This window comes from Hypanus sabinus, chromosome 13 (genome assembly GCF_030144855.1).
Source record: "Hypanus sabinus isolate sHypSab1 chromosome 13, sHypSab1.hap1, whole genome shotgun sequence".
NCBI classification, from domain to species: domain Eukaryota; kingdom Metazoa; phylum Chordata; class Chondrichthyes; order Myliobatiformes; family Dasyatidae; genus Hypanus; species Hypanus sabinus.
Genome location: NC_082718.1, coordinates 56,392,883 through 56,419,536, shown reverse-complemented (window position 1 = coordinate 56,419,536; position 26,654 = coordinate 56,392,883). Strand labels below are relative to the sequence as shown.

Here is a 26,654-nt window from a genome sequence, read left to right as displayed (position 1 = left end):
CATTAACAGCTAACACATCCAAGGATCTTCTGGGGATTGCCCACAACAGTCTCTGCACATTCTGGCGCCAACACAGCATGCCCACATTCATTCACAAAATCAGCAACAAATATGGAACAGACACAAGTGGTATGGACCTGGTGACAGAAGGAATCAAGAGATTGGAAGAAATATTGAAGAGACCAAATAGTAAAGAGCTTAGGGTCAAGGTAGATTAAGGGTTTGACTGTAAACACTCACACTTCAATTTACAGACCGACACTTACGTGCAATTAAGTGATCCCAAGCATTGAGCAGTACAAGGTACAGAGAGGAACACCTTAGCCCTGCATGGCTATGAAAGAAATAAATGGCCATCCAGGTTTTGCAGATTCTCCAGTCCTCAGGCATTTGATTACAGGAGTGGTAAGAGTACCAAGAGAGATGTTAGAAGCTTGTTTATCAGAAGCAAAGCGAAAGATGGTAGTGCATGGAAACATGTCCTGAACCAAATCCTTGCTAACACAGAGCCAGGGGCAGTGAGATAAAGACGCTTCAAATTTGTAATAGAATATTGCAGGAACATGCCTGAAATATGGAACCACACACAAAAAAAAGCTGGAGGAATTCTGGTAGTGAGGTCCAGATGAAGAGCTGAAGGCCCAGATGAAAGGTCTCAACTGAAACTGTTGACTGTCCATTTCCCTTCACAGATGCTGTGACTCAATGAATTTCTCCAGATTTTGATTTCATTTGCAGTCTCGTGTCTCCAAATATTAACTCACAAAATCAATAGACAATTGGAGAGAACACAGTAAAATAAGTTATTTATTTCAAACATTTCAAAGCAAACTACATTCATTTGAAGATTGCAATATTTACATTGCTAATCAAAGATAATGTACACAGTAAATTATTCTTAATAAATAGAAGGCTGGGGGTGGAAGTAATAGGAAAAAAAAGGGAAAGAGGCAGTGTGGGAGATTCAAGTATTTCATTCTCAAATATTGAAAATATATTGCTACATTTGTAGCAACTCTGAGCTGGTCTGTGCATACACTATGTATACCCCAATAGCTGTGCACACACAAACTTGAAGATTCCCAAGATCACACAAATGAAAAACCCAGAAATAGGTCCTATGATCCATAGCTGTAAAGCCATCAGAGACAAACTAATTCTTCCCACATTTCCATCAACTCCCCTACCACTTAATATTACATCAGGTGAATTAACAAGTTCATATAGGCTTGTACTGTAGAAATACTTATGAATATCTATTAAAAATTTACACCAAACTGATTAAATCTTCATGCTATTTTGTATACTTCACAAAAATGTTTATAAGCATTAGACAGCTTTGCCAGTTTTGGCCATTTCAGAAGTGTCACAATGTCATTTAACCTGTTACAACACAGAACAGTCCATTCAACCCACTGTCTCTATGTCAACAGTAAATAGTGTCATCCCATTCTCCCTCTTACCTTCTTGTATTTAAAATATCCTTTAATCTCTCCTTTCTAGGCACTCTTGCAATTTGTCAACACTAGTGACTGATTAACCTATCAGAAATGCAAGAGGAAGCAGTTTTGATGTGCAAGGAAATCAGAACACCCAGGGGACCCTTCATGGGCAGAGTATGTCAAAACTCAGACAGCACCAGAAATCAATCAAAACCAGGTCCCTGCAGCTGGGAGACAGCACCAACTACAACCTCACAGTGCTGCTACCAACCCTACCCTGATGTAGTGCTTGTGTGCAAAGCTTCTTTAAATTGGCCTGTGCAATTCTATTATGACATAGGAGGTTCTCATGCTACGTACAGCCCAACTCTGCCTTGGATGCAGTAGCTGTTTGCGGACTTCAGCCAAGACCTCTCCCAGGTCCTAACACCACTATGTGGCTTAAGGGGAGCATAAATACCAGCTTCGATTGTCTGGGCCCAATGGCCTCTGTCTTTGTCATGTATTCTATTAGTGGAAGGTATACAGATATGCCAGATACTGAAGTAAAGGTGCCTGTGGAACCTCTGCCAACATAGACATCCCTTGCTCCATCTCCCAAAGACCAAATGGATCCAAAGGTTGAGGTATCTGTTTGAGGAAATCTCCAGCTGGACAGCTATGGTGAGGAAGTGAGATGATGTCCTCTATGTTAAACCAAGAGGACTGGATTTCCACAATTCTAAGTGCCTAATTACCTTAGCCTATTGTGATAAAAATGACTGAAGTGGGGGAGAAAGGTGAAGGGAAATAGAGGACTTTCACCTACAAATTTAAATACTATTTAGATTAAGGCTCAAGTGTCACAAAAGGTGAAAAAGAGTGGGATTAGTAATTTACATTTGATGGCTGACATGGACAGGATTTACCAATGGATCTGCTTCACTGCTGTAGGACTCTGTTTATCAAACTACACTATTTATCTCCCACCCTTCACCTCCTCTCTACCCCTCCTTCACCCCATACCTCTTTTCCTGCCACTTTGAGGATCACGGCTCTAAATTGTTCATTTCAAAATACGTTAACATTGGGCGTGATCACGCTTTCTGTTGCTTTGCTCCTGCTTACATTCTTCATTCCGTCATTTCTCCATCAGCAGTGCCACATGGTCAAGAAATTCCTCCATGTCACTAATTTTACCACTGTTGTTGCAGATGTAGTCTGCCACTTGCTGAACTTGGGACGGTGCATCACCAGAAGCACATCCAACGCAAGCTTTCTTCAGGAACTCAACATCAGAGTCATTGTTTCCTGTTGTGGGAGAATAAAGGTTTGCTGGTATTAGTTTCTACTATGCATGTTGTCCTATGAATGACTGCTGGCACATGAAATGAATGTTGTAATCATAGTCTTTGTTCCAGAGAAAATTATCCTAGCCTGCATCATCTCACTTTCTCACCATAGCTGTCAAGCTGGAGATTTCCTCGAACAGACACCTCAATCTTTGGATCCATTTGGTCTTTGGGAGATGGAGCAAGGGATGTCTATGTTGGCAGAGGTTCCACAGGCACAAGCTTTACTTCAGTATCTGGCATATTTGTATACCTTCCACTAACAGAATACATGTCAAAGACACAGGCCATTGGGCCCAGACAATCGAAGCTGGTAATTATGCTCCCCTTAAGCCACTCCCAACTATATTCATCAGCATGACTCTTGATTATTCCTCATTTATCCAACCAGCCCTCTAATATATCTTCACTCTTCACTTCAATCAGTGGCTTCAGAGTCCTTCAAACATGAAGGTTATTCATTCACCACCCAATAGTTATAATTGAGCACATTTCTAGTGAGGAAACATTTAAGTCTATAGACTCACTTCCTGTGTGTATTGTGACAGAGGCTGAAGCCCCAGCAACAATCTAGCACACCGCACAACTTACAATTTTACTGCTTGATTGTTTTGGACACATTGAGTTCAGCCATAGAGAATAAAGTCATAGTGTACGGTAAATAAATTGTCCTAAACTACATAGGCTACAATAGCAGGAAAATGTTAACATCTATAAAACAGTATGTGGTTTTCGAGCAAACAATATTGATGGGATTCAACAAAGCCAGAAGAGACTTATGAAAGGGACAAAGTTCTTGACAAACCTGTTGTTTAATTTAACTGATACAACTGGTAGAACAGATAAGGGAGAAGCAATTAAGGTATATTTGGAAGGACGAACAGAAGTGGTATATTGCTTACCATTGAGAGACTGGGAAATGCTAATGAAAAAAGGGGCCAAGGCTGCCCTTATAGACACCGTCCACTGAAAGCACACAGTCAGGTGTGCCAAGGAGTTAAGAGAGCAAATGGTATGTTGGCTTTAATTGCAAATGATTTTCAAAGATTCAAGGACATTTTGCTTCAATTACACAGGGTCTTGGTGAGAACACACCTGCAGTACTGGGTCTAGTTTTCATCTCCTTACCCAAAGGGGATTTACCTGTCAGGGAAGGGGTTCAGTAAACAATCACAAGACTGATACCAGGAATGGCAGAAATTTATCCTTAAGAGTGGTCTGGTCTTCACGAATTTTATTCACTGGAGTTCTGAAGAATTAAGAAAATCTTAAGCACAACATTCTGACAGGGCAAGATGAACTAGCTGTAGCAAGGATGATTTTACTGGGTGAAGGGTACAGGACAGTGGTTGGAAAGAAGGGACCATGGTCTCAACAACAAGGCATTTCTTCACTCAGGATGCTCAACCCGTGTAATTCACTGCTATAGAAGATGCTGAAAGCAAGATGGTGAATATTTCTAGTGAAAGATTTCTAGACACAAGGCGTCAAGGAATTACAGGGAGAGGAAATAAATCATGATTGAGACAGAATCAGCTATGATTCCACTGAACGGTCAAGTAGACTGAAAGTGCCAATTGTCATTGTCCTTCAAGGCCATTTAACCCACTTGCATAGGATGTAAACACAAACACTCACCAAAATAAGCCACATTTTCCCAACCGATGCCCATTTCTTTCATCCATGCTTCCGTGGTCTTTTTCTTCCATTGTTCAAAGTCAGGAATAAATTCTACCTGTAGCCCACAAAACAAACCACCACAGATTTACTTCATTAAACAAGATAAATTGCCTAGTGCGTGGTGGAATCTGAGTGTGAATCTGAGAATAAAATGGAATTGACATAGGTGGTTGTTTGATGGTTAAAGATCCTGTTCTCAAACTTCATGACTAATCATTAACAGCTCAATCAGCACAGCAATACGTAGCCAAGTATTTCTTGTTAGTGCACAAAATCCCTCAAGTTCCAGCAGCATCTTGGTAAATATGGGGCAGCATAGTAGTGTAGTGCTTAGCACACCATTCACAGTACCAGTGACCTGGGTTCAATTCCTACCGCTGTCTGTAAGGAGCTGGTGCGTTCTCATGACTGCACAAGTTTCCTCCAGGGCTCCAGTCTCCTACCACAGTCCAAAGACACAACAATTGATAGGTTGACTGATCATTGTAAATTGTCCCATGGTTAAACTAGAATTGAATAGGTGGGTTGCTGGGTGGCATGGCTCGAAAGACCAGTAGGGCCTATTCTGTGCTACATCTCAGATAATAGTAAATTAATTTTCTCTGAACTCTTTCAATCTTATTGATGCATTTCCTGTAGGCAGGTGACCAGAACTGCATTCAATACTTCAAATAAGGCTTCACCATCTTATACAACTTTAACATAACATCCTAACTTCAGTACTTAGTACTTCGATTTATGAAGACCAATGTGCCAAAAGCCCCCTTTACAGCTCTATCTACCTGCGATGCCACTTTCAAGGAATTATGAAGCTGTACTCCCAGATTCCATGTTGGGACACAGCTCGCGTACTGTGTGCACCTGGTCAGCAGACCACAAGGAGTGTATGATGACAATAAAGGAGGTTTTCAACATTAAGCGGAACAGAAGAATTACCAAGAGTGAGTGCCCTGGCTGGGCTCATTTCAGCCAAAACTAAGAAGATTTAATTGGGATTTATAATGTCTACTACAGGATGTATTGAAACAGTGAGTGAAATGCCTGCTTTCTCTACTGGCACCAAAATGATTCAGTTTCTGCCTTGCCACTTGACAAGGCCATGGCTGACAAAGATTTTGTCGAGTGCTTGTAAGAGACCTTGGAGATGATGCCCACTGCAGCAGTGGAAGGAATGAATGTTCCCAGGCATTGGGGCTATTTCAAAGGATGAACGCAACAGCTGTATAGCAAATCCTGTCAAAGCCTGATTTTACTGTTATCCTTCAGACAAAAATATGCATTAACTTCAAACACAAGAGATTCTGCAGATTCTGGAAATCCAGAGCAATGCACAAAAATGCTGAACACAACAGGTCAAGAGGCATCTCGGAAGATGAATAAACAATCAACTTTACGGGCCAAGATCCTGCAGCATTGGAAATGATGGGGAAGAAACCAGAATAAGGTGGTGGAAGTTGGAGGGGAGAGAGGTGGAGAGGGGGTGGGAAGGAGAAGAAACCAGATGAGGGGAAAGGTGGGTGGGTGGGTGGAGGGATGGAGTGCGAATCTGAGAGGGGATAAGTTGTGCCTGACCTGCTGAGCTCCTCCAGCAGTTTCTGTACAGTCTGTAAGGAGTCTCAATTTCAAAGCTATAGCTAGAAAAACACAATAAAATTAAAACATACCCGAAAGCTGCTATTCTTCATTTTTTTAATTTCAGACATAATTGACAATCTGTACTCTTCATTTTTGCTTTCCTGTTCAAACTGTGATCTCAGGGAACAAACCACAAGGTTTACTTCTTTCTTTTTGGTTGTCCGATGTTTGTTAGTGTTTGTGGTTTCAGGCGTAGTGCTCTCTCCCATGTTCTCAGCTTTGCATTTTGCCATTAGCCCAGCCACATGGTTAACAAATTCCTTCACATCATTGGCTCTATCTTTGCTACTGCAAATGTAGTCTGCCACCTCCTGAACTTGGGGTGTGGCACCACCAGAGACACCTCCAAAGTAAGCTTTCTGCAGGCACTCGAGATCAGAGAAATTGTTTCCTTTTGGGGAAGAACAAAGATTTGTCAAGTGTCAGTATCTACTCTACATGTTGTCCAAGTATGAGTGTTGATGCATGAACATGGTAATCATAGAGCAGTCTCCTTTGTTCCAAAGGAAATAATACCAACCTGGATCATCTCTCACTCTCCCTCACCATGGTTATCCAGCTGGAAAATTGCAGCCACAAGTACCACAACCTCTGGTTCCATTACTCCTCTGGGAGCAGGAGGGAGAAATGTCTGTTGTTATCTAGCAGTTAAGAAAGCAATGGCATGTTGCCTTTCATTGAAATTATTCATGGTGTTGCAGAGACCACACCAGAAGAATTTGTGCAATCTTGAATTCCTTACTCAAGAGGATTTAGTGGTCATGAAGGTAGCAGTAAAGGTACTCTACTTCGATTCTTGGAATGGCCACACTACTTTGAGAGATTATGTCCAATCGACCCTATATCACCTGAGTTTTATTTAATTTAGAGATCATGCATAGAATGTCCCTTCCAACTCAATGAACCGCACCACACCTATTGAACCTTAGCCTAATCACGGGACTATTTCCAATGATCAATTAACCTACTGACTGGTAAATGGCTGTGGGTTAGGGGAGAGCTGTCTAGTAGGAGTTATAGTCTCAAATTACAGAGGACTATTAAAATCAAAATGCAGCAGAACTTTCTCCTCATTTTCCCCCCACCCCTTCCCCAGGATACTGAGACTTTCAAAATTTACTACCATAAAAGATGGAGACCAAGATGCTGAATATATTTATGAGGCAGAAACATTTCTTTTTTTAATTGACTTTTTTTAAAAATGCATTTTCTACAACACTACAAACAAAAAAAAAACCCCAAAACAGTAGAAAATTAGTACAGTGCAAGATAAACATACAATAGTAATATAATACAAAATAAGATAATTGAGAAAGCACGCAAGTTGGTCATGTAAAATTAGTGTCCTCCCCAAGCCCCACAACAAAAAGAACTCCAGATCAACCAAAACAAAATATAGAAAATATAAATCAGAACATTCAAACCCCCAAAACTGTAAATACACTTGAAAACAGAAGATAATAATGCCTACTACCAAAAAAAAAGAGCTGAAAGCAAGGGACTGAGAAAAAAACTTAATTGAGAAGAAAATTGTGAAAATACTCAATAAAAGGTCCCCCGACCTTATGAAACTTTATATCCGAATTAAGAATTGAATAATGGATTTTTTCAAGGTCTAAACAGGACATGATATCATTAAGCCATTGAGCATGCGTGGGTGGGGCAACATCTCTCCATCTAAGGAGGATTAGACATCTAGCCAGGAGAGAAGCAAAAGATAATATTCGACATTTAGTCGAACTCAAGCGTATATCTGTCTCACCCAAGAAACCAAACAGAGCAATTAAAGGGTTAGGTTCTAAGTGGCGATTCAGAATACAGGATAAGGTTATAAAAACATCTTCCCAAAATTTCTCTAAGCTAGGACAGGTCCAGTACATATGAATAAGAGAGGCCTCGCCACTTTTGCATTTATCACAAAGAGGTCTAATATTAGGGTAAAATCGAGATAATTTAGATTTGGACATATGGGCTCTATGAACAATCTTAAACTGTAAAAGACAGTGGTGAACACAGAGAGAAGTTGAATTAACCGATTTGAGAATCCAATTCAAAACCTCATCAGATAAAGGGATATTTAAGTCATGCTCCCAAGCCATTCTGATTTTATCCACAGGGGCATGCCGTAAGGATATTAATTTATCACGGATAAAGGATATTAAGCCTTTACCCAGTGGATTAATAGAAATAAATAAATCCATAGCATTTTTCTCGGGCATTTCGGGGAAGTTGGGAGTTAAAGGATTGATAAAGACTCTGATTTGGAGATATCTAAAGAAATGGGCATTAGGCAGATTGAACTTAGCAGAGAGCTGTTGAAAGGATGCGAAGCGATTATCGATACAAAGATCTTCAAAGCGCCTAATGCCCTTTCTATACCAATCATAGAATGTTGAATCATACACAGTAGGTAGAAAAAGATGATTATGTAAGATAGGACTAGAAAGGGAAAAACCATAAAATTTCCTAAACTGGGCCCATATTCGCAAAGTATGTCTAACAAGAGGATTAACAATTAGTCTAGACAAACTACTAGGGAGTGCAGAACCAAGAAGTGCAGAAATAGATAGATCTTTAGTGGAATTCATCTCCATTGCTACCCAATTAGGGCACTCAGATTGGCTATGAAAAAAAGACCAGAAGATAGTGCAACGAATGTTAGCTGCCCAGTAGTATAAACAAAAATTAGGTAAGGCCATGTCACCCTCTTTTTTAGATTTTTGAAGATAAACTTTATTAATTCTAGAATGCTTATTCTTCCACAGAAAGGACAAAATAATAGAGTCTAAGGAATCAAAAAAGGTTTTAGAAATAAAAATTGGAATAGATTGAAATAAATATAAAAATTTAGGGAGAACATACATTTTAATAACATTAATACGACCTACCAAGGACATAGACAGAGGTGATCATTGTGACAGACTCTGTCTTGTAGTGTATAAAAGATTGGCAAAATTTTCACGAAAAAGATCTTTGAACTTCCTTGTAACTGTAATACCAAGGTAAGTAAATTGATTATGAACTACTTTAAAAGGGAGGTCATGAAATGCTAATACTTGTGCTTCTTTATTAATTGGGAAAAGTTCACTCTTATGTAAATTAAGTTTATAGCCAGAAAACTGGCTAAATTGATCAAGAAGTGAAAACATTGGAGGTAAGGATGTGGATGGATTCGAAAGAAAAAGTAATAGATCATCAGCATAAAGAGAAACTTTATGCTCAACACTCCCCCTCCAAATCCCAGTCAATTCAGGACAGCTTCCGAGTACTATCACCAGAGGTTCTATAGCCAAATCAAAAAGAAAGGGACTCAAAGGACATCCTTGACGAGTGCCACGTTTAAAGTTAAATAACTGGGATTTCTGAGAATTAGTCAAAAAAGAGGTGGTAGGACATAGATATAGCAATTTGATCCAAGAGATAAAACTTTGACCAAGGTCAAATTTTTCTAAAACTGCAAAGAGGTAGTTCCACACTATATGATCAAAATGCTTTCTCTGCATTGAGAGAAATAACGCATTCAGGAATCCCAGTTGAAGGCGAATATAAAATATTAAACAAATGCCGTATGTTTAAAAAAAGGAAGACGGTTTTTAATAAAACCAGTTTGATCATCAGAAATAGAGGGTATAACAATTTCTTATCTATGAGCCAAAACTTTGGCCAAGATTTTAACATCAACATTAAGCAAAGAGATCGGCCTGTACGAGGAACACTCTGTTGGGTCTTTACCCTTTTTTAAAAAAAGAATAATACATGCCTCATTAAATGAGGGTGGTAATTTACCATAGTTAAGCGAGTCAGATAGTACCGAGAGTAACCGAGGTGAAAGAAGTGAAGAGAATGATTTATAAAATTCTATGGGGAACCCATCAGGTCCGGGAGATTTGCCTGAAGATGGTGCAGAAATTGCAAAAGATATTTCTTCTAATGATATAGGCTCATTAGGTTTTGCTTTAAAATCAGATGAAAGTGAAGGGATATTCAGAGTATTTAAAAAAAGATCAACAGAAATATTCTCATTCAGAGGAATAAAGCCGAGTGTAAAAATTTTTAAATACGTCATTGATTTCTGAGCGATTCAATGTAATATCCCCGTTCTCCTTCCGGATCTTTGTGATATATTGTTTAGCTTTAGAAGAAACATTTCTTGACACAAAAAATGTCAAGGAGCTACAGGGTGAACAGGAATATGGACACTGAAAAATCAGCTGCAATTACATTGAATGATTGAGGATCAAGGTGCCAAACTGCTTTTCTTGCTCCTAGTTTCTAATGTCTGATCATGACAAACCTACCCATTTTCCATTGTACTGGTTGTACAATGCCCTATGATAGAAACACTCACCAAAGTAAGCCACATTCTCCCAACCGATGCCCATTTCCTTCAGCCATATTTCCACAGTATTTTTCTTCCATTGTTTAGAGTCAGGAATCAATTCTACCTGCAGTCCACAGAACAAACTACAATCAAATTTATTTTATTAACCTAGGTAGATTACACCGAATGTAAGTGAGTGGTGGCATCCATGGGCATGCGAATGGAAGGCGGAGAGAATAAAATGGGATAGTGTGGAAGACTGCTTGAGCCATGATAATCAATAACAGTCCAATTTGCACAGATGTGTAACAATGCATCCATTTCTTTGTTAGTACTACTGCACACTTTAACACAACCATTTTCTTAGCAATTCCCCGGGGAACGTGCGTGGGACACTGCCCTGATTAACAGCAGTGGTCAACTCCTGGGCTAGGTATGAATGACCCAACCACCTCCTTTGTACCATCCCACCCACTAAACTGTTTTTAATTTCCACACTGACCTGAGACTTACACCTTTATTCAAGTGGCTCTTGGACATGACTCTACTATCATCAGTGTCTATTACTGCTCAGTATGGAAATGATAACCCAAATGTCTGATACTTGTGCTAATGCTGTGATCATTCTATTTGTGCCTTGCTCTTGAAGAGGCCCAAGATCAGCTTTCCAAGATGCTGTAGGGCACCTTGCAGACGTGTATTAGTAGTGGAGTCCCCATCTCAAGTCAAAAGCTTGGATTATTTTGCAATAGTCCCTCATACAAAAGTAATTCAATTTTAAAGTCATATTCAGATAAATGCAAGATAAAAATAAAACATACTTACCCGAATGCTATTTTTCTTCATTTTTTCAACCTCAGGCATCACTAACAACCTGTAGCCATGATTTTGGCATTGACGTTCAAGAGTAGAGTCTGAGGAACAAACGACAAGATTTATTTTGTTCATTTTGGTTTTTAGATCCTTTTTTGCATTTGTGCTTCCAGGTGCCTTGCTCTCCGCAGGGTTCTCAGCTCTATATTTTACCATCAGCTGTACCACGTAGTTAATAAATTCCTCCACATCACAGATTCTATCTTTGCTGCTGCAGATGTAGTCTGCTACTTCTTGAACATGGGGTGCGGCTCCACCACAGACACCTCTGAAGTGAGCTTTCTTCAGGCATTCGAGATCAGAGTCATTGTTTCCTTTTGTGGGAGAACAAAGATTTGTTATTATTGGCATCTACTCTGCATGCTGTTGTATCAGTGACTGTCGATTAATATGAACTGACATTTAATCATAGTGCAGCCAGCTTTACTTCAAATAAACCAATTATAGCCTGGATGATCTCCATTTCAAGATAAAATACTCCAGCTGGACAATTCCTCCAAGAGGTACTTCAACCATGGGACACATTCCAAAGTGGTTTTGAACACTTCAGAATTGAGTTATTTATTGAGTACCCCTATAATTCTTATTCAAGAACAATTCCATTACAGTATGCAACACTTTCTCTGTGCACACACTTCCTACAGGCACTAGGACACGTACAAGCTGAAGCCCAGGGACAATCCAACATGGCTTAGGCAGTTTTACCACGTTTGCTGATTTTGGATACAAAAACATTAAGCTCGGCCACATGGTAAAATATAGAACATTTAGAACTGAGATGTGCAAATATTTCTTCACACATGTTCAGCCTGTGAAATCCACTGCCACAGGAGATTGTGAAGACCTACCCGCTGAATATATTTACAAAAGGAGGTAGAACAATTTCAGCATACAAAAGGCATCAAGACAGGACAACAGTTGAGATGAGAATCAGGCACAATCACATTTAATGGTCGGGCAAGCTCAAGGCACCAAATGCCCCTATTTCCTAATGTTCAGTCATTGCACTGGCTGTACCAAGTTTTAGGGTAGAGACACTCACCAAAGTAAGCCACATTCTCCCAACCGATGCCCATTTCCTTCAGCCACGTTTCCATGGTACTCCTCTTCCTTTCTCTATTAGAGTCAGGGATGAATTCAGCCTGCAGTTCACAAAACAACAAATTTGTTCTATTAAACCAGGTAAATTGTCCCTAGTACGTAGATGAATGTTAGAATCTGTGGGGGAGTGAATATGAGGAGAATAAAATGGAATTGATGTCACCGGTCAGCAGGGACCAAAGAGCCTGTTTCCAAGCTCCATGATTTGTCACCAACAGTTTACTGAACACAACAACTTGAAGCATTTGCTCCTTTGTTAGATGGGGAAGGTGGGCAATAATGACCTGTAGATGACTTAAGCAATTAATACACACAGGGGAGTGGTTATTGCAGCTTTGAGTTGAAATGGAGAGCAATCACATTTACCCACACCTTTTCTGATTTGAGTAGATTATGCGTCCAACACTGACATTTCAATGTCTCGGATACAAATAGAGAAACCAAACATTCCTTCTATTCTGATACTCTTGCATTATTTATGGCCTCTCTTTGTTAAATATTTGACAATATCACAATGAAACATCTGAAGGTAGTTCTGGTGGTCAAGTCCCAGGCCAGGCATAAATGACCACAACCCACTTTCTTATGAGTAATTCTAACCACTGAATTATTTTCCTTTGGTTTCCACTGACTTGAGACTTAATATCATCTTCAATCATATGGTTCCTTCACATAACACTCACATCATCTTTAGAATTCAGGTCTTTGGTCCTTGTTTGGAGAAAGGCAGTGGCCCAGGCAAAACAAGTCTCTAATAAGTAGGTTACTGTGGAATAAATTCTGCTAGTCTATCGATAAAACCTCTCATTCATTTTTGATGACGACAGTGAACCGCTTCATTGAAAGATAATTAACCAGGTTAGAATTGACATCCTCCTTGTGCATAGGACACACCACACCAGTATTCCTACAAAGGATGGTATTGCAATTGTATTAAAATAGCTTGACGAGTTTTGGAGCTCTAACAAATGTAGAGGAACTGTGGCATGCACCATCCATCATTGTAGTTACACGAACAGGAAGCAATAGAATGTAACAGCAGGTGATGCTTCCTAAAAATAAACAACTAGAGAGCAGTTAACACTTGGTCATCACACCACAAGGAGGATGTGATTACATTATGGTGGGTTAACAGGATTTTAACCAGGGTGTAGAATTAGGAAGAGCAAATGCCTTGGCTGGGCTTGCTTCTTTTGAAAAAAGAAGAAATTTAATTGAAATTTATAAGGTGCATTACTGACTAGTGTGGAACAATAAGCCAAAAGTCTGCTTTTGTGATTACAATGATTCTGCGTGTGCCCTGTTCTTTGAAGAGGACACAGTCATGTTTGTAAGATGTTGTATCCCTGTAGTTACTGTAGTGTATCAGATAGATGATACCCACTGCAGCATGTGTACCAGCACCAGAGGGAATAAGTTTCGGCAGGCCTCAACTCATGCTATGAAAACATGTGGCAAATTCAGCTAAAATTCCAATTATTTTGCAACTGTTCCACAGAAAAAAAAAAATCAAACTTTAATTTCAAAGTCAAACTTAGAAAATTGTACTAATTCAAAAAAATGTACTTACCCGAATGTTATTGCCCTTCATTTTTTTAATTCTTGGCATATCTGACAACTCATACCCTCGATTTTTGCATTCACATTGGAGTTGCGAGTCCAGGGAACAAACAACAAGGTTTACGTTGTTCATTTTGCCAAAATAACCATACCTAACCAAAAGAAATTGTGGTCAACTTAACAATAAACACAAAGCAGCAATATTTAATGCACATCAACAGAATAAAGTTGTTTTGATTGAATCTCTACCACACAGAAATTTACTTCTTCAGCAAAACAAGGCTAAGATAATCTCACTTCAGGCCTGTTATTTTCTCAGTGTTAAAATAATTTAACTCCTTTAGGAGAAGAGCTCCAAGATTAGCTCATCTCATTTATTTAATGTACCATCTTTATGACATAAAAGTACAAAGTAAGTATTTTACTATATACAGCCCTCAGATTAGTTTTCTGGTGGACGTACTGAGTAAAATCCATGATATAATCAATGAAAGATGGCACCCAACAGGGCAGACAAGCAACCAATGTGCAAAAAGCAACAAATGCCAGAAAGTGTTGTACAACAATGAAGCTGAGAAAATATCTGCTCAATTTTAAGTAACAAAAAAAAAATTATCAATACTAAAAATAAACCAAAGTGTCAAGAGATATTCAAAAGGTTAGAAGCCTCAGAGAGAAGCATTTAGTTTTCAGTGCTTGACCTTTGCTCGGAGTTGCTTGACACAATGTATTCCAGCATTATTCTTTTTTATTATTAAGCTTCTATGTAGGCAACATCAAATCTGGAAATAAAAAATTACCAGAGAACACAGTGTTTCCTCATCTTTTATGGTGCATATTGAAACTACTTGAGCACTAACTTCATGTCAATACTCTCTAGTGAAGAATGACAAGTACTGGAAGAAAGGTTACAAATGTAGCTGAACAACTCTGTTGCTTTAAAAATATAGTTGAAAGAGGAAAAAACAACAAGATAGGAACTGGGCAACATGTTTTAGATAACAGACTGTTCTACTTCTCTCTGCTAAAGTGCGAGGTTATGGAACAAGGGAAAGTTGGGCATTTATCAAGTTAGTGATGAGGAATAAAAGATCAGAAAATGGAATTAGATAACATTTCAGAGGAGTTACACGGCCGTTAATAGAAATGTAAAACTAAATGAAATTAAAAGAAAATTTTGTTTTGAACCCAGAACAAGGGAGTAAAGCAAACTGAAGTCAACAAGATCAAAGATGAACACCTGCTTCAGTGCAAAACCAGACATGATGCACTATACTTAGAGCTACTGGAATTTAAGTAAATTGCACAACATTTTGGGGAAGTATTTTTTGACTGTAATGTACTTAACACAAGGTGAACTCTGAAACAAAATTTTGATGTGGTTGTTCCAGGACACATATTAGGTAGAAAAGTGAAGGTATTCTTGGCTTTAACCAATAATATTCCAGGAGTCACAATCAGTCCAATATCAATATTTTTAAACCGTGAGAAACATTGAACCAGACAAATTTTAATCATTTCAAATATGCACTGGGTGGAAGAACAGAAGTACTTCTGTTGGAAAATTCATGCTCAACATTGCAAAAATCTAATGTTACACCATTGCCTAACAATTTATTCAAAATATATTCCATACTTACAATTGCGCTATCTGTGAAATTTACCTTTTAACTCTTTGTTCAGCAATGGGCCAGTCAAGTTCTTCATCAATATCTACACTATACTCTGGCTGCATCTCATAATAAGCCATTTTACCACCCTGATTAGAATGATAGAATAAATGGTTAAAACCTCAATTAATCAAAATACCACTGCCACTTCCCAAAACATTTCAGTGGTTGTTTTGCCCAAAAGAAGACCCTCCTCACAACAAACAAAAGCATATTTTAATTGGATTAAAGCCAAATCCAAACACTGATGCAGTTTTCCTCTGGTTATATTGAAAAGAATATCTGTTTCATTTTAATCGATTAGGAAAAGTAAAACTGCAATAACTGCCTCCTTTCTCCAGCCCTCTGACAATCTGAAATCTTGCCCTTCCTTCAGCCCTGTGCTTTCCTCTACCTCTCCATCCCAAGTCTGAAACTACCTTTGCCACACTCTTCACATCTCAATAAAGTTAATCTTAAAAATTCCATGTAGTTCAATCACCTGCCTCATTATTGGGAATACCAATATTCACATCTGCAAACTTTCTCATTATACCATCTAGGTGTTAAGTATTTGACACAGCCATTTTAATAAATATTTATGTTATAATGCATCTTATATAAGGGATAGATGTGCAGCTATTGATGCATCTTTGTTAAGGATAGGGCAATGAATTTGAATTACATATGGTCTTGCCAAGCACATACGTACACATCTCAGAAAGTTCTGAAAAACAGCTACGTGTTCACCCAACCCACTGATGAACATAACTGAGATATCTCCATGCCTCAACTTCCATATAATGTACACTTCATCTCAAGTTGTGTCCTGTAGCACTTTGGCATTTCCTGCCATTCTCAACCATTTTTTATCTGAAATATTGCTTGAGGTCATTAATGTGCAACTCATTGCTCAAGATTTGTCAGGAGGCTATCAAAAGAAACCCGAAAGATAATCAATCCTCTTCAAGGTGGCAGTTCAAAAGGGTCACTACCACCGAGCAGGCACGATATCAAGGCAAATAAGCAGCTTATCATATTAAGGAATTCATATGGAAGAAATTTTTACTTCACTCCAAAAGGCTTGCGATATAAATTATGAAAAATTTAAGCAATTAAAGTGTGCAAAATGTAAATGCTCTTTTCAAGATACAAAATAATTTAAAAACTTTTAGTTTGTAATCTAACTAATTTTACAACACATTTTTGCCATATGGATAACTACATAGCAAATAAAAAATGCCATGCTTCATTGGATATTGCACCGTTCAGGTTACTCGGAGAGGGATAGGACAACAAGACATGGTATTAAATAGCAATACCAATAAATTCCCAGCTTGTATACCAAAGAAAACTAGGCCTGTCTATTTAAATGTTAGTAATTTATGACTGTACAACATCTTTTCCCCCTCTATTGCTAAACAACTCCTCCAGCCTAGAAAATTTACAAGAACAGAGACATAAAACTTTGATGTCTAAAAGCTATGATCACTTGCCAACAGTCATGCTTCAAGGCCAATAGATGGTAGCCTCTCTTGTTGGAAAAGGTTTGTCTACCCTCAAATACTTAGTATTTACTACTTGGAAATGTATTTGTACTTGAACCTTTTTTTTAAATAAACTGTTTCTCTACAAACATATTTTCAGAAGGAGTCAAACTTTGACTCTCACAAACATAAAGCAATTTGGGTAAAGGTAAACAGGACAGAGAAATTCCTAATCTCAGCTGTTAAATCAGACCTGCCAGATCTAGGAAACCATTAAACCAATTCTGGGATTCTTGTCTACAAAAGGGATTGAGCACAGATTGATTGCATACATTTTTAATTTCAGACCACTTGTTTGAGTACTGTTTTATCAGAGGAAATAAAAATATATTGAAAATGCATTTAACACCCATTCTAGGGGCATGTGCTGCCACATCAAGAGGAAGCTCTCAGGCTCTGTCCAGTGCCTAGAAAATTTGCCATGAAGTAGGAGTACAAGTTCCATCCTATTATGGATTACTAAACAAAACATGCACATGACGTATACCTGGACATATCCGTTCTTAAGCAATTCTGTAGTAGCAAAATAGAATGATCCATTTTCACAGAGCTCTCCTTTCCAATCTTGTCTCCTTGGTCTCTTAGCTGGATTTAAATTCAGTGGCTCTGTCGCTTTATCTGCTGACAGGTAAAAAAAATAAATTAATTTCTTGCACCTTCAAAGTTTAAAAAAAAATCACAGCAGGCACCCATGATTTCCTTCTCCATCTACTTGTCGATATGATTCATGGACATTATTTATACCAGCCTCCCACCCTTCCCACACTGGTGCTGCAGTGTTTTCCTTTGTTCTCCACTGAGGATTCTCTACCCCTGAAGCTGAATGGGCTTTTATAGTCACAGAGTCAAAGAACAGCACAGAAACAGGCCCTTTTGCCCATCTAGTCCATGCCAAAACCATTTAAACTGCCTACACCCAGCTACCAACACCAGGACCACAGCCCTCCATTTTCCTGTGGAATATTCAATGAATGCATCATAGAATCAATGAAAGACTGCACTTTGCAGCTTTATAGACATCCAAACCCCTGTAGTAACTCAGTCCATTCTTAAATCGTCTCCAGCAAATCAACCTTCACATGATCATGAAACAAAACATGCCATTTTTAGAGCCATTCTTTCTATTGTCTCTCACTCCCAACATTGTTCCAAGTGAAAAGGATTTATTTCTTTATTTCCTTTAATATAGGTTATAGTCTTCAGAATGTGTTCTCCTCTACACAAACTAGTCACAAAAAGGAAGACTTTACATTCTATACCATTTTTACTCACTGGGCAAAAATGGGTAATTGGGGCAACAGAGTTAACTTTAGGATTATGGGGGTGGAATTAAGAACAGACAAGCCAACAACAGTTGGAAGAATCAGAACAAGGAAGTGTATCAGTAACAGTAAATGTTAGATGTGGAGGGCAGCATAGTTCCAGCAATGCAATGATGGAAAGATAATCACTGTTTGCCTTGGAATAGATAAACAACCTGAAGCTCAAAGATCACATTTGCAGTCAGGTTTAGTTTCTAGGTCTCAGAATCAGCCCAGTGCCTTCCTGCATCCTATTTGATTGCATTTGGCAGATCTCCTCTAATTCAGGGGATCCCTTTATTTTTTTATGCCATGAACCAATACCATTAAGAAACGGGTCCATGGACCCCAGGCTGGGAATCCATGCTTTAACCATTCCTATCCAGGAACTTGTACAAGTATCCTTTAAGCATTGTATTATACCTGCATTAACCATTTCTATGGCCAACTCACAGTCCCCTTTGCTGCAGGGATAAATGTCCAACATAGCAGGTCTCTCCTCACAACTCACACCTCCAGTGCTGGCAACATCCTTCTGAATCTTTTCTGCACCTTGTCTAGCTTAATCACACCCTTGTAATACCACATTATTCAAATTCCTTATGACAACAGCCATTAGGCTTATCAAATCAATATCAGCTCTTACAATACTTGCATTCTTCCACTCACTTTTCCTGCAACCCATTTCCCCCACACCCTCTATAGCTTTCCCTTTCTCCACATAGACAAAATCTAATCACTCACCCATTAACACTACCTTGCAAGTCACAGAACCTTGGTAAAAGCCATCGAGTCACAAGAGGCACGTGTAAACACCACACAGACAACTTTCCAGGTCAAAGTCAAACCCAGGGTGCTGTCACTCTAAAACACAGATGACTTCTAACTGCACCACTGTGCCTCACATTACAACTTTCTGAAACAGTGCAGTAAGAAACTACCTGGTAACATTGAAACAATGGTACTGAGGCCAAGAGTTTGAAGGAGAGGTAGAAATGTAATAAAGAATGTAGAAAATAAGGCTCTGCCAGGGCTTAGAGAGGATATTTGAGGGGGGGGGGGGCTTCAGCATTAAGGAAAGGAATTAGTGAATGCTCCTTTAACAAACATAGGCCACAAAGGGAATATGCAAAAGCTACTGAAGAAACAGGGACAGAGGTGTGAGGGTGGTCAAAACAGAGGCTTCGCAAAATGTACACTTCAAGAAAACTTGGAAAAACACTTAGTCAGAACCTTAGAAATAAATTTCATACCTTATCAAGAAACTCATTAATTTTAACCAACAAACTAATAATTTCACCCTTGGCTTTAAAAAAAATTCAATAGGCAATAGGTGCAGGAGTAGGCTATTCGGCCCTTCTAGCCAGCACCGCCATTCACTGTGATCATGGCTGATCATACACCATCAGTACCCCGTTCCTGCCCTCTCCCCATATCCCTTGACCCCGCTATCTATAAGAGCTCCATTTAACTCTCTCTTGAATGCATCCAGAGACTTGGCCTCTACTGCCTTCTGGGGCAGAGCAATCCACATATCCACCATTCTCCATCTCAGTTCTAAATGGCCTAGCCCTTATTCTTAAACTGTTGTCTCTAGTTCTGGACTCACCCATCAGCGGAAACATGCTTCCTGCCTCCAGCGTGTCCAATCCCTTAATAATCTTATATGTTTCAATCAGATCCCCTCTCATACTTCTAAATTCCAGTGTTTACAATTCCAGTCACTCCAATCTTTCAACATATGACAGTCACGCCATTCCAGGAATTAACCTTGTGAACCTACGCTGCACTCCTTCAATAGCAAGAATGTCCTTCCTCAAATTTGGAGACCAAAACTGCACACAATATTCCAGGTGGGGTCTCACCAGGGCCCTGTACAGCTGCAGAAGGACCTCTTTACTCCTATACTCAATTCCTCTTGTTATAAAGGCCAGCATGCCATTAGCTTTCTTCACTGCCTGTTGTACTTGCATGCTTGCTTTCATTGACTGCTGTACAAGAACACCTAGATCTCATTGTACTTCCCCTTTTCCTAACTCCAGGAATTAAGTAGATTTAAAAAAAGCATTATAAGAGCAAGCACTTTAAAAATAATAATAAACTGCAGATACAGTATACCTGCTTGTACCTCCAACCACCGAAATTGATGACGTCTTACAACAGAAAATACAGAATCGTACTCCTTTTCTTTCATCATCTTTACCACTTCAGTCAAATGACAAGGGAGCAGACAAGGCGAAGTGCACTGTATATTACCAATCACGTCAATGTGCATCTCAGGATCTAACACAAGAAAAGTTCATTATTTATAAATACAAGTAGGAATGGAGACTGCAAACTGTCATTCAATTAAGCACATGCAATTTGCTAGCCATTTAATCTCTGGGTGAACATTGTTACTGCAAGATTAACACATCTAAACAGGACAAATGAAGACCATAATTAACTAATAGGCATCTTCCCAAAATGAGGATATTAAGCTCAGATTCCAATCAACTTATTTATAACAAGAACATTGAAATGTACAGTGGAATGCGTTGTTTGCATCGGAAACAGTTTGTCAGTTCAAAATGTTGTCCAGTAGCCAATAATTGCACCTACATTATAACACAGAAATATTTCAGCTGAACAAAATGAAATTAACGTTAATATACATTAGCACACAAAGTGCAAGAAAACTATGTTATTGATATCCTTATAATATCTTGGGAGGCAGTGGATGGGAGTTGGTGGAGGGGGAAGAAGCTAAATAAGGATCTTCAGCTTTTGTTATCTAATGTCTAACATTTATTGAACATGTTTGCTACAGGGGCTGTCAGATTACTTCGTTCATAGTCAATACATTACTTTTGAGACCTTCAATCTATGTTCAAGATCTTCAAAGTAATAATAATGACATGACATGTCAGAGTGGTTGCTTTCATCAGAACTGTCAGCAAAATGAATGAGACCAATATATCTCTATCACATCAATGCTTTAAATAATCAGCATGCTGCATTGAGAGTACATTAATAGCTTCTTCATTTACTTTTAAGCTACTTACAGATCAGCTCGTGCATCGTTCCTAGGATACTTCTTTTCTCCTCAGTATATAAGAAAAAGAGGTATGCCTAAAGAGATTTCCAGTGGTGAGCAAACCGAATCTAGGTCAGCATAATAGGAAATTCAGTAGAAGCACCTTTACAATGCAAGGGAGAACGCGGAACTCAGATGTAGGGTCACAATCCTGTTCATTTCCCTCCAGAGACACTGCCTGACCGGATTTCCTACAGCTTTATATGTGATGCAACAAAACAGTATTGGAGGCTTCAAAGAAAATGGGAGGTAAACCCTTGGTGAACAAATATTATTTGTAAGGTTTGTTATTTGCTATTCTGCAAGGTTCAGCTGACAGGAGACCGGAGGTAGTTTGCGATGTGGAGTGAAAAGATGGGATGAATCTGGAGTAAACAGCCCATTCTGCGCTGTTCATTTCTTGCAACTCATCTCTCTGGCTTCAGATCCGCAATGGACACGTCACACCTCAGCCTGCCTTGAAGTTACATATTAGGCAACTGATTGTACCTTCAGAGCCATCCTTTTGACTTCCATAATCATTAGATGATAATAACAATTACTGTACCTTTGTGGTTTCTAAGGAATTCGCAGATACTGTCTAAAGAACTTGCAGTATCAGTTGATACTTCTGCACTTCTACGGTGCACTTGAGCTCCATACTTTCTTGCCACTTTTTCAATCTCATCATGGTCTGTGGAAACCCAGATGCTATTGGACAAAAATGAGTTTTCTTAGCACACTTTGTAATCTACAATACCATAGCTGTATCTTGGTTGCTATTTAATTTTTTGTAATATACATTTCACACTTTTCTTTTATACACAGTAAATAAATTTTCTTAAATTACAGAGGTGCAATGAGAAAGATTAGTACCACAAGAAAATAGAAGCCCAAGACAGAAAATTAAAAGTTCCACATTTTAAAATAAAATGTTAATTCTGGCAATAGATTGCTTTCCAATGCACTGAATTTGGCAATGTGACAATGTTTTTGATAATGCTTGTGACAAATCTGATGTTCTGCGATTCCAATTCAAAGCCAATTTAACAAATCTTTGATTTTCTGCATATTCATTTTTTTATTAAGAAAGAACATCTTCTCTCCTCTCAACTGCTGCATGTGGTTCTCTTACCGTATGCTAAATTAATCCCCCCATCCACGCCCAAAACAGTGCCTAACGGCAGGAATAACAGCCAACATTGTGTGGGCTTATGCATGCGTGTTTCTCACATACACACACACCTATCTATCTCACTTACCTGCATTCTGCACTCACTAATAAAGGGTATCAAATTACAGGAAACGCTAATTTGTCACCACTTCTAATGCAATAAGGCAAGATAATAGGATTCATAATTAAATGCAAAGAGTTCTAACACTAAAAATTGATTTTTGCCTGTGTAAGATTTATCTACTCTAGACTGGAAAGTTAAATCTATGTATAAACAATTATTTCATACATCTGGATTCTGGGTAGGGAAGCCCAATCACTGGCTTCACTCCCAAGTGACATGTCTATTTTCATGCATGTATATATTTTTCAGCCATTGGTTACAAGCACCCAATTGAACAATTTTCTCTTTAAGCAAGTCCATTTGCCACCTAAAATCAGAATGCAACTGAATGTGACACCCTCTATTACTGAAAAATCAACACACCTTTGAAAGTTTAATCTGATGAAGTCAGCAACATTTCCCTTCTTCCTGGTAGCAGCAATCAAATTAAAAAACCTACTCAAATGCCACGTCACTTTGCTGTGAGAGACTGGACTGGTAATACTTGAATAGATTTATTCAAGCTTGCTATCAGATGAGACTGAGCAAATTGAGTGTTTTCTGGCGTTTAGAGCAATGAAGAGCTTCTATTGGAACCTCCGGAATTCTTACAGAAGTTATGACAAATCAGAGTCCAGCCCTCAATGTTTTAGAAATATCATCTTCGCCTCTACCATCAGATTTCTGAATTAACTATGAACACTTCTTTTTTGCACAACTCATTCAATTCTTTCTACATAAAAAAATTATGAATTACAGTAAGTCATTTATGTCTGACATTGTACTGCTGCTGCAAAACATAAAATTTCACAAAACGTGAATGATTATGAACCCAATCTGGAACCTTTTAAAACTGAGAAAACAAATGATTTCTTTGGTGGTGCAACTTTCCAACTCAGTACTGGGTATACGTTCAAGAAACCTTCCCTGGGTCAAAGGACTCTTGATTTCAATCTACCTGTTATAATCTTGCACTTTATTGCCTAACTATACTTTCTCTGCAGCTGTTAGACTTCATTCTGCATTGCTGTTTTACCTTGTTCTGCCTCAATTCACTGTGCAATGATCTGATCTGTGTGAATGGTATGCAAAAAAAGCTTTTCACTCAATCTCAGTAGTAACAATAATAAACCAATTCCACTCTAGACATTAAAGAAATCAGGAACATGGAGCTAAGCAGGGAGGAAATATTCAGTACTGACTGGTGCAGTAAAAATCATAGCTGTTTTTTCCTCATGTAAACACACTCAGCAGCTACTTTATTATGTACAACTGCTCGTAAATGCACAGAGTCTTGCCATCTTCAGGTTTTCTGATGACTCTGACATAGCTGGATGCATCAGCAAGGGAGATGAGGTAGAGTACAGGGCTACAGTGGGAAACTTTGTCACATGGTGTGAGCAGAATCATCTGCAGCTTAATGTGAAAAAGACTAAGGAGCTGGTGGTGGACCTGAGGAGGGCTAAGGCACCAGTGATACCTGTTTCCATCCAAGGGGTCAGTGTGAACATGGTGGAGGATTACAGATACCTGGGGATATGAATTGACAATAAACTGGACTGGTCAAAGAACACCGAGGCTGTCTACAAGAAGGGTCAGAGCCGTCTCTATTTCCTGAGGAGACTGAGGTCCTTTAACATCTGCCGGGCGATGCTGAGGATGTTCTATGAGTCTGTGGTGGCCAGTGCTATCATGTTTGCTGTTGCGTGCTGGGGCAGCAGGCTGAGGGTAGCAGACACCAACAGAATTAACAAACTCATTCGTAAGGCCAGTGATGTTGTGGGGGTGGAACTGGACTCTCTGACTGTGGTGTCTGAAAAGAGGATGCTGTCCAAGTTGCATGCCATCTTGGACAATGTCTCACATCCACTCCATAATGTACTGGTTAGATACAGGAGTACATTCAGCCAGAGACTCATTCCACCGAGATGCAACACTGAGCGTCATAGGAAGTCATTCCTGCCTGTGGCCATCAAACTTTACAACTCCTCCCTCGGAGTGTCAGACACCCTGAGCCAATAGGCTGGTCCTGGGCTTATTTCCACTTGGCATAATTTACTCAATATTATTTAATTATTTATGGTTTTATATTGCTATATTTCTACATTATTCTTGGTCGGTGTGACTGTAACAAAACCCAATTTCCCCCAGGATCAATAAAGTATGTCTGTCTGTCTAATACAAATATCTAATCAGTCAATCAAGTGGCAACAACCCAAAGTATAAAAGCATGCAGACATGGTCAAGAGGTTCAGTTGTTGTTCAGACCCATTATCAGAACGGGGAAGAAATGTAATCTAAATGATTTTAACCATGGAAGGATAGTTGGTGCCAGAAACTGCTGATTGCCTGACGCTTTTTTTTAAAAAACACACACATAAAATAGTCAGGAGCTTACAGAGAATGCTGCAAAACATTAAAAAACACCCAGTGAGCAGCAAAAAAGCAAAAGCACTTTGTTAATGAGAGGCCATGATAGCAAATCAAATATCCACTATTACAACAGTGGTGTACAGAAGGGCATCCCACAACACATCGAACCTCGAAGTAGCACAGGGCCACAAATCTATCATAGAGACTATTGAACAGTGAAAACACTCAATGGGGTTTCACCCTTAGCATAACACAACTGCCCCAAGCAAAAGTAAAATAATCCACTGAAACAACTGTGGGTCAAACAGCACTTGCAGAGGCAAAGGGATTGTCAATGTTTTGGCAGGGACCCTACAACTGGAAAGAATGTAGTGGGAAGGTATCTAGTAGGTAGAAGTGGGGGGGGGAGGGTGTGATAGAAACCGATCGGTACAGCTCAAAACCGATGAGCAAAAATATGAAGGGTATATGGACTGGGAATGGGGTTCTGCTGGAGAAAGAAAAGGAGAGGGGAGTGTTGAGAGTTTTCTGGGAAAGGAACACAAGAGGATGTGGGGTTGCTTGAAACTGCAAATTGTTACGTAGCTCTCCTAAAAAATTAACCACCTTCAAATAAATGTGTTCTCAGGCTGGAAATGGACGACTCCTTATGCTCAAACTCCACAGTTCCGGATATCCCTAACTAACGAAACATCTCTCGAATCCACCCTGACAATCCACAATAAAAGCTCATGCTCAGTTAATACAATCTCCCAAACACAGCTCCGTTAATAGTCTTTCAGTCTCTCAAAAGTAAAAGTCTAAACTTAATAGCGAGCCGCCCCCCTTCAGCATCCTTCCCTGCCGAGGTTTACGCACCCACCCCTGCTGTTCTCCCGGTCTCGCTCACCTGTCGAACTGCCCTGAATGCTCGGCTGCCTTCAGCACCCAAGCCAGGAGCGGCCGACCGGCCAGCAGCCTGATGTTCTTCAGCCGGATCCCCCTGCTACCTCCCCGGGCCAGCACCAGGGCGGCGAAGTGTCGCTTCCCAGCCGCTGCCGGTTCGATCAGTGGCCTCTTGCGGGGCGGCGACTGGCTCATCTGCAGGCCGTGAACGTGAGGTGGCTGAGAGCGGGAGGTCGGCGGGTAGCGACTGCCCGGCGAGTGAGAGACGATATCAAACTAGACACCGGCAAACATATACAACCCTGTCTTGCAGCGCCGCAGTATGACGCCAGCACGTGGTGCAGGGACGCTGCTATTGGTCGCCGTCCCCGAGAGTCAAGACGTTTCTACACGTCAGCCAGACTCACGACTACACGTCCCCCGGCGCCCGAACTCACGACTGCGCGACCCCCGGCACCCGAACTCACGACTGCACGACCCCCGGCGCCCGAACTCACGACTGCACGACCCCCGGCACCCGAACTCACGACTGCACGTCCCGCAGCACCCCCTTTCCCCCACGGCCCATCCTTCTGTTCCCCCTTCTGCACTGTGGGACCGAGGCTAAACATAAACTTGGGGAAC

The 26,654-nt window shown here is 39.7% G+C and overlaps 1 protein-coding gene across 2 annotated transcripts; it reads right to left on the bottom strand.

Annotated features, from left to right (window-relative positions):
- Positions 1-789: 789 nt before the first annotated feature.
- Positions 790-26,342, bottom strand: LOC132403884 (N-acylneuraminate cytidylyltransferase-like). 2 transcript variants are annotated; one of them, XM_059987662.1, is made up of 12 exons: positions 26,035-26,342; positions 22,064-22,206; positions 20,559-20,723; positions 17,627-17,760; positions 15,608-15,702; positions 13,954-14,095; positions 12,325-12,424; positions 11,235-11,596; positions 10,437-10,533; positions 6,118-6,479; positions 4,412-4,508; positions 790-2,732 (listed from the first exon to the last, which is right to left on the bottom strand). In XM_059987662.1, exons 1-12 carry the CDS (start codon positions 26,223-26,225, stop codon positions 2,563-2,565), a joined length of 2,058 nt encoding a protein of 685 aa, XP_059843645.1. In that variant the 5' UTR covers positions 26,226-26,342; the 3' UTR covers positions 790-2,562. The 2 variants fall into 2 exon arrangements, with proteins under 2 accessions (XP_059843645.1, XP_059843646.1); XM_059987663.1 differs by having other exon boundaries at positions 17,627-17,757.
- Between the last annotated feature and the right edge of the window lie 312 nt (positions 26,343-26,654).

Excerpts from the sequence above, each read along its gene's own strand:
- LOC132403884 (XM_059987662.1), bottom strand. The coding sequence starts at position 26,225 with ATGAGCCAGTCGCCGCCCCGCAAGAGGCCACTGATCGAACCGGCAGCG. Across the intron at positions 20,724-22,063 it reads ATTCCTTAGAAACCACAAAG|ATCCTGAGATGCACATTGAC; the intron begins GTACAGTAATTG and ends TTCTTGTGTTAG. Across the intron at positions 14,096-15,607 it reads GCTGAACAAAGAGTTAAAAG|GTATGGTTATTTTGGCAAAA; the intron begins GTAAATTTCACA and ends TCTTTTGGTTAG.